Below are 15,720 nucleotides of genomic sequence, written 5' to 3'. Positions count from 1 at the left end.
AATAGTTTAAAATATGGTACAAGAAGAAAAGTTTTTCAGCAAAAGTACAGCTGCATCTTAGAACAAAAGTATTCAGAAAAGTAGTTAGTAAATTTTAAACGCCATAAGCATGGGAAATTTTTATGAACACTAGCAAAATTTAGAGAATTCTCTGATCTTTCTACAAATACAGTAAATCATAGATAATTTAATCATTTTCTTATTGTTGCAAAGTCCTGCAAAACTGAGGAAGAATAGCAGCAGAAATTAATACCACAGTGATCAAATGTTAGTTTTTTCATGCCAGAGTATATCAAAACACAAATTTGGCCTTATAATTGCACATTTTATTCAAAATTTTTATGTACCAATACATAGGAACTACATTTGGTATGAAACCTGGATCTCTTATCTCAGAATTTAAAAAGGTGTCTAAATGACAGGTACATAAAAAGTAAAAGGAAATAAAAATAATGTGGAAAGATTATATTGTGTACCACAATTTGCCCAAGAAGTGTTTTCAAAATGTGTGAATTCTTGGTGCCATTATGATACTAATTCTGTGTATCTGTTATTGACTTTTACGTAAGGTCAAAGTAAAACAAATCTACAGCTCTGCATACCTGTCTCTGATCAACTCTTGTTGTCCCATCTAATCTTAAATATATGTGCCCATGATAATTAAGAAATGCTTCAAGAACGTCCAACATCTTTGTCATCTGGGTGAAAATCAGGACTCGGTGATGTTCTGTTTTCAAATGCCTTAGAAGCTTATCAAGAACCTGCAGTTTGCCTGTAAATAAAAACATTTGACACACATTAAGTTTGGTATTTATAAAGTGCGTTGTAACCAAAGCTGAAAATATATTATGCTGAATCAGAGCAAGCTGTCTTCTTTCCATCTGTTCTTATTGCACCCCTGTTAATAATTAATTTTTTCTCTTTACTTAGTTTTAAATCTACATACATGTTCTAAGTAATATGAATGTGGTAGCTGTGGATTCATTAATCGAGGCACTATTTTCAATTTGCCGATTCCAACGATGCACCTACTTTTACTGAAATCTTGTTTATAAAAGATAAGAATTTTTGAATTTTTTACTACAATATGACTTCCCAGTAACTTATTTCAATTTCTGTGAAACTATTTAACTTACAAGACTATTAACATTAAAGTTCGTGACCAGAAACATGTTCCATGGCACATTTTACCTCTGTGCTTGTTGGATTCAATCCTTTGGCGTTATACTTTTCTAGGCTTGAATTTTATGCAAAAGCTGACATACTTCAATAATTCATTAAGCCATTAATTGAGATTGTGGCATAATTTGCCATAATTCTCTCCTCTGGGAGGAAAAAGGAATACAGGCAGATCACTCAGACCCCTAAATGAGAGGGATGCACATGGGGTCTCTCTTCTGCCTGAGGAAGGAATAATAGTTCCATAAGCTAGGGTAATATCATCACTTTTACCCTTATATGAGTCTATAGGTAGTATTAAACATTTTGTCTGTAAATAACAGGCAGCAGTTTGGTTTCATATTTATTTACTTTCCGTTTCCTTTTATACTAATAACAAACATTGTTGGACGTGACATGTTGGAATGGGCACGAGCACATATACAAAGACTGGGGAAAAAAGTACACAAATGAGAAAAATAAAGTGAAGGGGTCATTGGAAGAAAATGAAGGCTAAGGATTTTCTCGTTCAGGAAGGTTCAAGAAAGTTCACTCTAGTTCTTGTGCCCATGTACTGGTCATTGGATCTATTATATGTTTTTAGTTATAATCAAACAATGGAACACCCAGGATGGTATGAAACAATATTGTGAAAAGGAAAGTTGCTACTCACCATACAGCGCAGATGCTGAGTCGCAGAAAGGCACAACAAAAAGAGTGTCAGAAATATAGATTTTGGCCAGCAAGGACTTCATCAAAATCACACACACACACACACACACACACACACACACACACACACACACACACGCACCACAAACACAACTCACACACATGACCGCAGTCTCAGGCAAGGACCACAGAAGACAGAGACTGCGGTCATGTGCGTGTTGCAGGTTTGCACGCATGCAGGTGTGGATTATTGGGTTTGTGTGGGTGCGTGTGTGTTTTGTGTTTGCCGAAAGCTCATTTTCTGAAAGTCTTTTTGTTGTGCCTATCTGCGACTCAACATCTCCCCTATATGGTGAGTAGCAACTCTTCTTTTCATAACATTTTTACTTATGATTTAATTTCCAGACATGCAGTGACAAAAGACATCCACTTATAGTTAAGTACAGTATAATGCCACTTTTACATTCCCACAATAAATGTTTACCTCCTATTTACAGCAATTTTTAACATTCCCATTAAATTTCCTAAAACCACAATGTTAATTTACACCCAATCGCGCGTTAACATGTTTATAGTTTTCCTGTGATTTACACTTGATGAAAAAAAATGTTTATGGGGAAAAGAGCTGTGTGATTGATGTAAAATGATGCTGGTCATCAAGTAGTGTTTACAAATGTAGACAAAGGGCACACTACTCAGCAAATCTGAACTAGTAAATGGGTAAAGTGGGAACAATTCATACTTTACGTACAGCCGCTGCCAAGTACTACCCAGTGTGGTGGCTTTATACAGCTCTATGCATTCTAATAAAAAATGCTCGCTCTCCTTACTGAGCGCTCATTTCAAATTTCTTGCAGTCAGCGAAGTTGACAAGAACATTAAACTGAGAACACAAACACGTCCAAAGATTACAGCAGGCCAGAGACTGTCAAGGATATTGCACATTACTGCCCACACATTGCACAATATTTCCGGGCAGTGCAAAATATTTCAAAAGTTTTTGATGTTCTCAGTATTAATGTGCAATCTCTCTATCTCACATCCACATGCTCAATACTATTGCACTCATGAAATATTGCACTCTTCCTAACACCTTTGTGTTCTTCGAACCATATTTAGTGTATTGTTTGGTCATGGGTAGTGCTAGCTGACAACTTTGCTCACTTTGTGTTGCTCAAATATTTTTTGTTTAAACAAAGCACCAGTTATGAATTTCTTTGTTGCTTAGTAAGACCTATTTTGATAATTTATTCTAGTTGTCAAGACCAAATATTTTTGTAAATATTTTTTGTGATGTTTCACAAACAAACTGTGTGAGTGATAGTTTGTGCATGTGGTTTTCTATATAACTGAGGAGTCACGGTACCTGATAAACTCGAAAAGGTGACTACAGTGCAAGAAATGTAGAACAACAGATATGCAAACACCATACAAAATACTTACGTAAATATTTTCGCTCAACAAGAATAAATTCTCATAATGTGTCTTGCTAATAATGAAAAAATACATAACTGGTGTAGTGTTTTATTATTTATGTAATGAATGACAGTTACATCAGTAGTTTTTACTAGATAATCAACAAGCCCTAACAAGTATTTTGATGCCTATAATCTACATATGTCACACACAAAGTGTGAAAATGTAAGGGGTGGGGGTGGGGGGGGGGTGTCTTAGATGTAACTTTTACTGCTTAAAACATTATTTTCCAGGTTTTCTGCCAGGTATCAGCATCGTTCATGCACAATATTTCGAGAACATGACTCGTGATTGGCACTGGATACTACCTAAGACTGCTTGTCAAATGTAACGGGTCTAGTATTTGTACCTAAGGCCTTCCAACTCCGTAGTCAGATCCTGGCATTCAGTCTGCAGTCCGCTCCCACTAGCAGCATCCTTTGGCATTCCCCTTTGGCCTGGTGCACCTGTCCATGTGCTTGGCATTGCTTTTCAGTTTGTTTCAGTTCCAAGTATTCCATGTGGACTTCACTTCTGCTAAAAATGTTGTTCCACATTCCCACTTCAGTCCGGTGTGCCAATAGAGCCTTAGTGGGTCAAAGCAATGGAATTAGGCACGCTATAGCTTACATGGGGTACATTGTGGTAAAATAACATATTGGACAAACCAGTCGAACTGCATACAACTGAAGTAACACTAGATTTTTTTTTTTTTTTTTTTTTTTTTTTTTTTTTTTTTTTTTTTTTTTTTTTTTTTTTTTTTTGTGCACACAACTTCAATGGTCATTAGCGCCCAGACTACGTTAGGAATGCACCGCGAGGCACAAGTTTAAAACAGCAACTAAAAGGGAAAACACGATAAAAGACAGACTGACAGGCATAGGATTAAAAAAGCAGCATAATCAAATATCCTTAGAGAGGTTTGCCAAGTTGATAAAAACGAAGAACGCGAGCAGCTGCTCGTGGGTCATCCGCTAAAATGGCATCTAGAGTACATGGCAGGCCAAGATCAAGACGCAGTGTGGTAAAATCCGGACAGGACGTTAAAATGTGGCGGACCGTCAGCAATTGCCCACATGGGCAGAACGGCGCCGGCGCAGCCATCAGCAGATGGCGATGGTTGAACCGGCAGTGTCGAATTCGTAACCGGGCCAAAACTACCTCCTCCCACCGAGAGGGGCATGAGGACGTCGTCCAAGCCGCGGGAAGAGGTTTCAAGGCCCGAAGCTTGTTGTCCGTAAGTGCAGCCCAATCGGCATGCCACAGCGATAAAATGCGCCGACAAATGACCCTGCTACAATCTGATGAAGGGACACAACAAGAAGCTGTCCGAGGCTGGAGGACTGCAGCCTTGGCCGCAGCATCTGCAGCTTCGTTCCCAGGGATACCGACATGGCCAGGAACCCACATAAAGCTAACCAGAGAACCGTCGTCCACCAGCTGCTGAAGAGAGTGTTGGATCCGGTGCACGAAAGGGTGAACCGGATACGGATCACTGAGGCTCTGGAGTGCGCTCAGGGAATCGGAGCAGATGACATAAGCAGAATGTTGGTGGCGGCAGATGTAAAGAACTGCCTGGAAGAGGGCAAAGAGCTCAGCTCTGAAGACCGAACAATGGCCATGGAGCCGGTATTTGAAACTTCGTGCCCCGACAATAAAAGAACACCCGACCCCGTCATTGGTCTTAGAGCCATCTGTATAAATGAAGGTCATATTAATGAACTTCGAACGAAGTTCGACAAAACGGTAATGGTATACCGAACCGGGGGTAACCTCCTTTGGGAGCGAGCTGAGGTCAAGGTGAACGCGAACCTGAGCCTGGAGCCAAGGCGGCGTGTGGCTCTCGCCCACTCGAAAAGTTGCAGGGAGTGAAAAATCAAGGTGTTGAAGGAGGCGACGAAAGCGAACTCCAGGGGGTAGCAGGGCAGAGACATACAACTCATATTGACGGTCGAGAGAGTCGCCAAAAAAGGAACGATAAGACGGGTAGTCGGGCATTGACAGTAGCCGACAGGCATACCAACAAAGCAGTATATTGCGCCGGTAGGTGAGTGGCAATTCACCAGCTTCAGCATGAAGACTCTCGACGGGATTAGTATAAAACGCTCCGATTGCAAGACGTAAACCACGATGTTGTATGGAGTTGAGGCGGCGTAAGATGGATGGCCATGCAGAGGAGTATACGAAGCTCCCATAATCCAGCTTGGAGCGGACGATCGACCAATATAGGCGAAGTAGGATGGTTCGATCCGTTCCTCACGACATACCACTGAGAACATAGAGGACATTTAGAGAACGGGTACAACGGGCAGCCAAGGACGGTGGGAGAAACTCTTTGTAGCGCCAGAAGTTAATACAGACCGTCTTCTCGGCAGAAAAACTGAAGCCATTGGCGACACTCCAGGAGTAAAGATGGTCAAGAGAACGCTGAAGACAGCACTCCAGGAAACATATACGCTGCGCGCTGCAATAGATGGTAAAATCGTCCGCGAAAAGGGAGCCTGATACATCAGCTGGGAGGCAATCCATTATTGGATTGATCGCTATGGCGAAGAGAGCGACGCTCAAAACTGAGCCCTGTGGCACCCCATTCTCCTAGCGAAAGGTGTCTGACAGGACAGAACCCACATGTACCCTGAACTGTCGATCCATTAAAAAGGAACGAATAAAAAGAGGGTGGCGACCACGAAGGCCCCATGTATGCATGGTGCGGAGAATGCCCGCCCTCCAACAGGTGTCGTAAGCCTTCTCCAAATCGAAGAACACAGCCGCGGTCGGGCGCTTCCGCAAGAAGTTATTCATAATGAAGGTCGACAAGGTAACCAGATGGTCAACAGCAGAGCGGCGCCTACGAAATCCACATTGTACATTGGTAAGTAGGCGTTGAGATTCGAGCAGCCAAACCAAACGAGAGTTAACCATTCGCTCCATCACCTTACAGACACAGCTGGTAAGCGAGATGGGTCGATAACTGGAAGGCAAGTGCTTGTCCTTCCCCGGCTTAGGAATCTGTACAACAATAGACTTGCGCCAGCATGCGGGAACATGTCCCTCAATCCAGATGCGATTATAAGTACAAAGAAGGAAGCCTTTACCTGCAGGAGAAAGGTTCTTCAGCATCTGAATATGAATAGAATCAGGCCCTGGAGCGGAGGACTGTGACCGGGCAAGTGTGTTTTCGAGTTCCCGCATGGTGAATGGTGCATTATAAATTTCGCGATTCGAGGAGCAGAAGTTAGGTGGCCTAGCCTCCTCTGCCTGTTTTCGGGGGAGGAAGGCAGGGTGGTAAAGAGTGGAGCTCGAAACCTCTGCAAAAAAGCGGCCGAAGGCATTGGAGACATCCTCAGGGGCCACAAGGACGTCAGTTGCGACCGTCAAGCCAGAAACTGGTGAGCGGACCTTAGTGCCAGATAGCCGGCGCAGGCTACCCCAGACAACAGAAGAAGGAGTAAAACTGTTGAAGGTGCTTGTGAAAGCAGCCCAGCTGGCTTTCTTGCTTTCTTTAATAATACGACGACACTGTGCACGTAATTGTTTATAATTGATACAATTCGCCACTGTAGGATGGCGTTTAAAGGTGCGTAAAGCACATCGACGAGCACGTAAAGCGTCTCTACATGCCGCGGTCCACCAGGGGACCGGGACGCGACGTGGAGAAGAATTAGGGTGAGGGATGGAATATTCAGCAGCAGTGAGAATGACTTCCGTGAGGTGTGCGACCTGACTATCGCAGCTTGTGAAGGTTTGATCCTGAAAGTTCGCCCTGGAAGAGAAGAGCCCCCAGTCTGCTTTGGAGATGTTCCAACTAGATGAGCATGGAGAGGGGGTATGCTGCAGGAGATGGATAACACACGGGAAGTGGTCGCTCGAATATGTATCAGAAAGTGCATACCACTCAAACCGGCGTGCAAGTTGGGTAGTACATATAGAGAGGTTAAATGGGAATAGGTGTGAGATGTGTCCGAAAGAAAAGTAGGGGCACCAGTATTGAGGCAGACAAGATTGAGCTGGTTGAAAAGGTCTGCTAACAGGGAGCCCCTCGGGCAGGATGCTTGAGAGCCCCAAAGGGGATGGTGGGCATTGAAGTCTCCAGTTAACAAAAATGGTGCAGGTAGCTGAGCAATAATTTGCATCATGTCTGCCCTGGTAACGGCAGACGACGATGGAGTGTAAACGGTACAAATGGAAAATGTAAAAGTGGGGAGAGTAATTCGGATTCGTAGTAAATATCATCCCGGACCAGCAACATAACCCCTCCATGAGCCGGAATACCTACCACAGGGGGTAGGTCAAAACGCACAGAGGTGTAGTGCGCCAAGGCAATATGATCGTATGGGCGTAGCTTCGTTTCCTGGAGGGCTACGACGAGCGGACGGTGCAAGCGGAGCAGCAACGTCAAGTCCTCTGGGTTGGAGCGAATGCTGCGAATATTCCAGTGAATAAGTGCCATCGTAAGAAGAAAAGGAAGATGAAAGAAGGGGTCACCTCGAAGGCCGCTGAGGGCCCGGCTTCGAGCTAAGATGGCCAGGAGGGGGAGCTTCCTCCGCCGGTGAAGGGAGCGCGCAGGAGAAGAAATGCGCCGTGGCGGAGAAAGAGAACTGAGCTTCCTATGAGCCTTCTTGGAAGGTCGTTTGGTGGAAGTACTGGTCGATGGCTGGGAGTTCGAGGTACGCAGGAAGTCTGCAAAGGGACGGTTCCTTCTTGAAGGCCCGTGCATCTGACTTCTGGGTCTTCGTCTTGGCAGAAGCTGATGAAGGGGCTTGTGTCTGTGGGGTGACGGGAGGAAGAGGAGACGTCAACCGCGCGATCTTAGCACTGGCCGAACGGACGACCGTGGTGCTGAATGTCAGACCGCATGTCTGGGTTGCCACCTCCCTGGTAGTCCGAGGAGAGGTGAGGACAGTACTGTATTTCCCCGCTGGGAGCAGCGTAGGCTTCCTACTAGCAAATAGCTTGCGAGCAGCCGAGGTGGACACTTTCTCTTTGACCCGAATTTCTTAGATACAGCGTTCATCCTTATAGATGGGACAGTCGTGGGAGGACGCTGCATGGTCACCCTGACAGTACACACAACGAGGAGACAAGGTGGACAGTCACCCTCATGGGCATCCCTGCCACAAGTGACACATTTAGCCACATTGGAACAAGACTGGCGAGTGTGATTAAAACACTGACACTGGTAGCAGCGCGTAGGTGTCGGGACATAGGGGTGAACAGAAATAACCTCGTAGCCCGCTTTGATGCGCGATGGCAGCTGAACACTATCAAAGGTCAAGAAAAGTGTCCGGGTCGGTACAAGGTCATTGTTGACCTTTCTCATGACCCTATGGACAGCCGTCACGCCCTGCTCAGCGAGGAAAGACTGAATCTCCTCGTCAGTCAATCCGTCGAGTGATCTAGTATATACCACACCACGAGACGAATTCAAAGTTCGGTGAGCCTCCACCCGGACGGGGAACGTGTACAGGAGTGTGGCCCAAAGCAGTTTTTGTGCCTGAAAGGCGCTCTCAGTTTCTAGTGACAAGGTACCATTACGCAACCTGGTACATGACTTGACAGATCCGGCTATGGCATCTGCGCCCTTCTGGATAACGGAAGGGCTGACAGAGGAAAAATCCTTGCCATCCTCAGATTGAGAAACTACGAGGAACTGTGGGGCAGGCAGTAGTACTTTTGTCACTGGTGGCTGGTCAAGTTTCCGTTTATGGGCAGAAGTCGAGAGAGAAGAAGAAGAGAAAGCCATTGCGGAGGAATCCCCCATGATTGCCAGCGTCTCCGATGGCGTGCTCCTTCCTTGTGGGGACCCTCTCAGAGGGCACTCCCGCCTTAGGTGAATGTTGACACCTCAGGTGACACCTCCCAAGAAACAGACGAAGGGACCAATCGGCGCGGTCAGAAGGTATCAGCTCAGGCAATCACCCCTTCCTGGGCCTGGCCTTTACCAGGGGGTACGTGCGTGCCTTACTTGTCTACCCAGGGCAGGGAATTACGCGTTACCCCGTCACCGGCTACGCGTGCGAACGCGTGGGTCGGCCTTCAGGCGCGCACAGGGAGGAAGGAAGAAGAGGAAAAAGAAGAGAGAGAGGACAGACTGTCTCAAACGCCGAGGTGGAGACCAGAGAAGGCAAGGAGAAGAAGGCAAGGAGAAGAAGACAAGGGAAAGAGTAAGGAAGACAGTGAGATGGAGAAGAACAAAGAAAGGAACCAACCAAAGGAAGGAAGAAACGAGAAGAAGTGAAAAACCAAAATGACCACAAATATAGGTCGTGGAACCGTCCGTCTCCGGACACAGGCGCTAATTACCCCCTTGAGGGGGAGAGACTCCTTTTAGTCGCCTCTTACGACAGGCAGGAATACCTCGGGCCTATTCTAACCCCCGGACCCGCAGAGGGGTACACTTGATTTGTACAACTGTGTGCCACGTGGTACTGGGAAGTCACTTTGGGTGAATGTGGAGGAGTCAAATCTACCTGTGGGTGCGTTATGTGCTGTAGAGCCTCCGGAAGAAAACTATATACCGGATCCAGCAAGCGTGTGTGTGCACAAAAAAGATGTGGTGGGAAAGTGGTATCTGAGAATACAGATAATTTCGGTGTCTACAAAGTGAAATTAAGGAAGGACATGTTGATAGTGGGTTTAGACATTACAGATGAGGATGAATTAAACAAGAAAAGTGTGAACCACAAGCAGTAAAAATGGAGTGAGGACAGACCTGAGGCTACTACAAGCTGTATGAGAGTCCCCAGTGCCCAAGGAAATGTGACATTTTTTGGAAATCTCAAATTACTACAGAAAATTTGGCGAAGGGCTTGCTGACATAATACAACCACTCATGCAGTTGCTACGCGAAGGAGCAAAATTCATATGGACAGAAGAGTGTCAAGCTGCATTTGAAGAATTAAAGGAAGTTTTGACATCCAGCCCAGTTTTAGTACTTCCAGACTTTCAGGAGGAGTTTACCTTTAATGTGATGCATCTAATCATGCTTTGGGATTTGTTTTAAACTGAGAGATTAATGGTGAAGGGCATCCTGTAGCTTAATGCAACTGAGAACTATTCAATGATAGAGAAAGAGATGTTGAGCCTCATTTACAGTGTCACGTATTTTAGATGTTGTCTTTATGGGAAAAAATTTTGAGTAGTGACTGACCACACTACTTTGAAGTGGTTACTGGAATTCAAGGACCCATCTAGTAGGCTGGCAAGATGGGCCCTGAGAATTAGCAAATTCAACTACGAAACAGTACGCAGATAAGGTACGAAGCATGGTGATGCAGATGCATTAAGCAGCAGGTAGCAGTGGTTAAAATTCTGACTGACTGTCTTGAGAAGTTGCAGGCAGCACAGAGCGCCAAAAGTGACTGTAAACAGTACAGGACACAATTGCTATTTAGCAAATGTGATGGACTGTTATGCAACAAAATGAGGAATGATGTGAAATTCGTATGGCCTGAGGAGTGTCAGGATGTATTTGAAGAACTGACGAGAGTTTTAACATTCAGCCTGGTTCTGGCATTTCGAGACTTTCAGAAGAAATTTATCCTTTTGTGAGGCACGTGTAATAATGCTTTGGGATGTGCTTTAAACCGGGAGATTAACAATGAAGAGCATCCTGTAACAGACACGTTGAGAAAACTGAATTCACCAGAGAAGAACTATTCAACAGCAGAGCAGGAGATGTTAGGACTCAGTTATGGTGTCACGTATTTTAAATGTAACATTTAAAGAAATAAATTTCGAGTAATGACTGACCACACTATTTTGAAGTGGTTATTGAGACTGAAGGATGCATCTGCAGGCTGACAAGATGGACAAAGGGAGTTCGGCTACAAAATAGTACACAAGCCAGGGAAGAAGCACAGGAATACTGATGGATTAAGCAAGGAGGCAGCAGTGTTGAAAGTTCTCGGTCATGTTCTTGCACAGCGGTAGGAAGTGCAGAGGGCCGGTAGTGATTGTAAACATTACTGGATGCAATCACAGTTTAGCACATGTCACAGACTGTTGTGCAAGGAAACAAGGCTAGGGCCACAGGTAGTACTGCCAGTGAAGTTTAAGAAGAGCTTCTTGTCTGGTCATGGAGTGTGCGCAGCAGAAAACCAGAGCATAGCTGAGAGATAGTGGTGGATGTGGATAACTACGCAAGGAATTGTGTACAGTTTGTACAGTGAGCTGACTTTAATCGTAAGGGACTACTGTTGCAGAGGCTATCAGGAACATCAAAACCATTTGAAATGCTTGTGATTGACGTATTCAGTCATACTTCAGCAGGAAATTAATTCATATTAACAATAGTAGATCACTTTTCTTGGTATGTGGAGATGGTTGCTATGCTGAACTAGCAGGCAACCAGTCACACAAGTAATGGTTAGCATTTCCTGCTTATCGTGAGTGGTCGCCTTACCATTTGGCTTTCTGTGCACGACTCGCGGCCAGACCCAAACTCCCATATATCGTCAACCATGTGTCTACAACCTGTTCTCGTACATCCATGATGTATATTCCCATATAGGTCAGGTGTTGTACTTGAAAGTCGCTTGCCTGGTATCGGCAAATAAATATGATATTGCCAAATGATATGGCGACCACTCGTGATAAGCAGAAAATCCGAGTTTGGGTCGCGGTCCAGCACAAATTTTCATTGTTGTGATTACATTCTACAGCTGGTGGTTGTCCTTATTTGCAACTGTGAATTCATTTAATGTATTTCATAATGGCTGTAGTCATCGCAGTGTGTGTTCGTTTGGACATGCATGCGTGTTCAAAGGAACTTTGCATTGTAATCAGAATAACACAGGCATTGGAATATCGAATTTCGTCAGACTTACTGAAGGAGCTGTGTCTATTAATGGTTGATTTGGGGGAGGGGACCAAACAGCAAGGTCATCAGTCCCATCAGATTAGAGAAGAATGGGAAACGAAGTCAGTCATGCCTTTTCAAAGGAACCATCCTGGCATTTGTCTGAAGCGATTTAGAAAAATCATGGAAAACCTAAATCAGGATGGCCGGACACATCTTTGAACTATTGTCCTCCTGAATGTGAGTCCAGTGTGCTAACCATTGTGCCACCTCACTCAATGTGTTTATTACTGCATGTGGAGAAGTCAAGAACTAGTCCTCTTCATAAACAGGCCAATGGTAGAAAGGAACTGGTAAATTGAACAATTGGGAAAATGTTAAGTTACACTGTGACTGGGATGCTCATATAAGAGGTGTCGTGTTGGCATATTATTCAAAAAGAGAGCACAAATACTAGACTATCCCCATCCGAGGAGGTGTACGGTCGGAAAATGCCGCAACCTTCCAAAGAGGTAAAGAAAGTAAAGCTAAGTTGATTGCAAATGTGCACATGGAAATGAGCACAGAAGCCAAATACAAAGACCTTAGAGAAGGAGGAGGAATCAGTAAGATATATGGTAACTTTACTGCAGTATAAAGTAGGAAATGGGTGATGTCATCCAGTTCGCAAGCTGAAAGAGGAGATGAAGAAGTTCATCACAATGTATTAAGGATGCTAGCAGGTGGTGGAGACTACCTCACCAGTTAGTGTGAAGCTTTAGTTGCCGTCATGGACAACAATAGTGTACATGTTGAGCATCTACGACATTTTTGAGATTGCCCACAGTCAATTTCTGGAGTTTCAAGGATGGAGTCAGTGAATAACATGAGGAGAAGGAATCAAAGGAAGAGACAGAAAGATGTGGTTGAGCCTGTGTCAAAAGTACCGCATGCACAGGATTGTAATTTGTTGTTTGTGAATAGGCTTGCTAGTAGCAACAGCCTTTTGAGGAGGGAGGAAGGGTGATATTTGTCCCTGCCCTCTGGTTGTGATACATCAGGGGTGAGAACGGAAGAAATAGAAGTCATAGCAACATTGCTTTGTGTCAGGGTTACAGAAAGCATGGACCGCACTGCCACTATGGAATCCAGCTTACAAAACCTACCCTTCCGCTACTGCATAGGATCAGTAGAACTGAAAACCGACTGAGCGCGATTATATATTCTAATTCGATTCCCAGTAACAGGACAACAAGCACAGTTTACATGTGTTCACCATTCATGTATGTCCAGTGAAGTGGGTAGTTCTTGGAAAATTCCTGCGGGGTATTATTAATTTCGGAAGATGGTAGCAGACATGCAGTAATGATGGAGGAGGAGTTACAACATTGTAAAAAGGAGGTCACAGGGTAATACAAACCAGCAAGAGCAGATGCGCAGTACATTTCTTCTTAGCTAGATAGGGGGGGGGGGGGGGGTCTAGATTGCCCAACGGCTTTGCAGAATACAGACTGCATTGCCAGCAAACAGGTTTTCACTGGATTTACTCCACTTATGGGGTCACTGCCAGCACTGAATATAACATTTCTGACTCAAAGTACATAACCTGACCTAATCCATTCCCTGTATCAATTCACTGTCATACAGGAAGGGCACATTTGAGCCGAGCAGTTATTGCAGCATGTACCATAGTTCCGAAGGACAACAAAGTGTAACATGATTTAGAGTTCCGCTACACCGAGTGCCACATTGGCTCTAACTCTGCTGTATGTAGCTTTTATTCTTCTGAGCTTATGAGGTTGAGAGCTACAGGGTGGTGCACGAAATGTGTTACCAATTGTTTCCTTCACAATTTACGACGCACATAAGATATCCCGCTGGGATCTCTACAGCAGTACCAGCAGAGCTTGGAAAAACAAATGGGTTACGAAATGACGTGTAATTCACGATACTGCCGCTAGGAGACTAGTAAGCAGCAACGGCTCCAGAGTGTGTGCTGGGATTGCCCCTCACCTCCATCACCTGCTCCCACCATCCCAGCTCGTAGCCACTCAACCCTGCATTGGGGCACTATATTCCATAGAGACACACTTGTAAGATCCCAGTACCTGGGGGTCTGTGCCAGTAGCTTCATTTCATCATATTTCATTGATGACCGAGTTCCATACAGTGCTCAGCAATGGCTGACATAGTTGCCTGCTTAGTTGGGTGTCTCTGATGTTCCTCGGACTGGTTTTCTACAGTTCTAGTTCTTTGTCCAGTGTACAAATGCCACATTGGTGGGGTATGTTATAAACTCCTGGTTTTCATAGCCCCGAGTCACATTACACATTTCCCACTACTCCTCTTATTTTGGAAGGTAGAGAAAACACACATTTGCTGTTACGCTTCTTGAGAAACCTAATGATTTTGGCAGAAACAGATCCTGCGTAGGGCAGGTATATCATAGTCTACGCCTCATCTTGCTCTTCTTCTGGATCATGTGATGGATTGGCTGGTTGAAGGGCCTTCCAAATCCGCTTGGCCATGTATCCATTCTTGCAGAAAACTAACTGTAAATGCTCTATTTCTGCTGCTGAACTATCTTTGTCTGACAAGGTGGGTGTCCTGTGAACCAATGTCAGCAGAACTCCATTCTTATGTGCAGGGTGGTGACAGTACCAGGCTTGCAGGTATAAATCAGCAAGTGTAGGTACACACAGCGGCCGAACAACCCGTCAGCTCTCCTTCTGACAAGTACATCCAGAAATGGCAATTGGCCATCCTTTTCCAGTTTCAAGATGAACTTAATATTTGGGTGGCATGTATTTAGATGTTTCAGAAACTCACTGAATCTCTCCCTATCATGATCCAGATCAAGAAGGTTATCATCCACATAGAACTGAACTGGACTGATAATGGAATGCTGCCGTGCAGACAGGTGCACTGCTCCAAAGACGAAATAATAGTGCTCGGCCTGGCATACCAGACCGAAGAGGGAACACCTGAGAACATTTCTAGCAGAAGTGGATCACAGAGGGAACACCTGGAACTGCATTGGACCAAAAACGAAACACTAGCGTGTGGGCAGGCACACCAGATTGAAGAGGTACTGCCTAAGGATGCTGCTAGAGGGAACGGACTGTAGACAAAATACCTGGAGTCGACCATGGAGGGGGAAGGCCATAGCTATAAATACTGGACCCATTCTACTCAACAATGAGTGTAACGTAGCATACGATGAAGATAACAAGTAACACTGTCAAAATATCATGCACGAACAATGCTCATATGCGGCAGAATTCCCATTCACGATGCTTTATGTGGCAGAATACCCGACACATCAGGATGTCAACAGACTGCTGGGAAGGACTGAAGAATTACATCACATATAAGATGTTTTTATTTCTCTAAATCCCCTAAAGCGAATTTTGATGACACTGTACACAACTGAAAAAGGGAAACTGCTTTTAGATATGTGTTGGAAGGAACTGCTGAGGGGAAAAGCAGCAGAGGAGGACCAAGACTAGAGTATGCACAACTGATTATAGAGGATGTTGAGATGAAAAGACTAGCACAATGCAGGAATAAACAGTAGACAGCTTAAGGTATCAAACCAGTCAAAATGGGGGGGGGGGGGGGGGGGGGGGGGGGTGTTAAGTATGTAGCTCACAGTA

The 15,720-nt window shown here is 44.7% G+C and overlaps 1 protein-coding gene across 4 annotated transcripts in view; it reads right to left on the bottom strand.

Annotated features, from left to right (window-relative positions):
- The window catches only part of LOC124802186 (helicase domino), a 436,722-nt gene that overhangs the window by 231,558 nt on the left and 189,444 nt on the right, over positions 1-15,720 (bottom strand). For all 4 annotated transcript variants that reach the window (XM_047263133.1, XM_047263131.1, XM_047263130.1 and 1 more), the window contains one exon: positions 603-772. In XM_047263133.1, coding sequence (XP_047119089.1) covers positions 603-772 — 170 coding nt within the window. The remainder of the gene's footprint in view (positions 1-602; positions 773-15,720) is intronic.

The sequence above is a fragment of the Schistocerca piceifrons genome, chromosome 1, assembly GCF_021461385.2.
Source record: "Schistocerca piceifrons isolate TAMUIC-IGC-003096 chromosome 1, iqSchPice1.1, whole genome shotgun sequence".
NCBI classification, from domain to species: domain Eukaryota; kingdom Metazoa; phylum Arthropoda; class Insecta; order Orthoptera; family Acrididae; genus Schistocerca; species Schistocerca piceifrons.
Note: the sequence above shows the minus strand (reverse complement) of the source record. Positions and strands in the feature narration are given on the sequence as shown.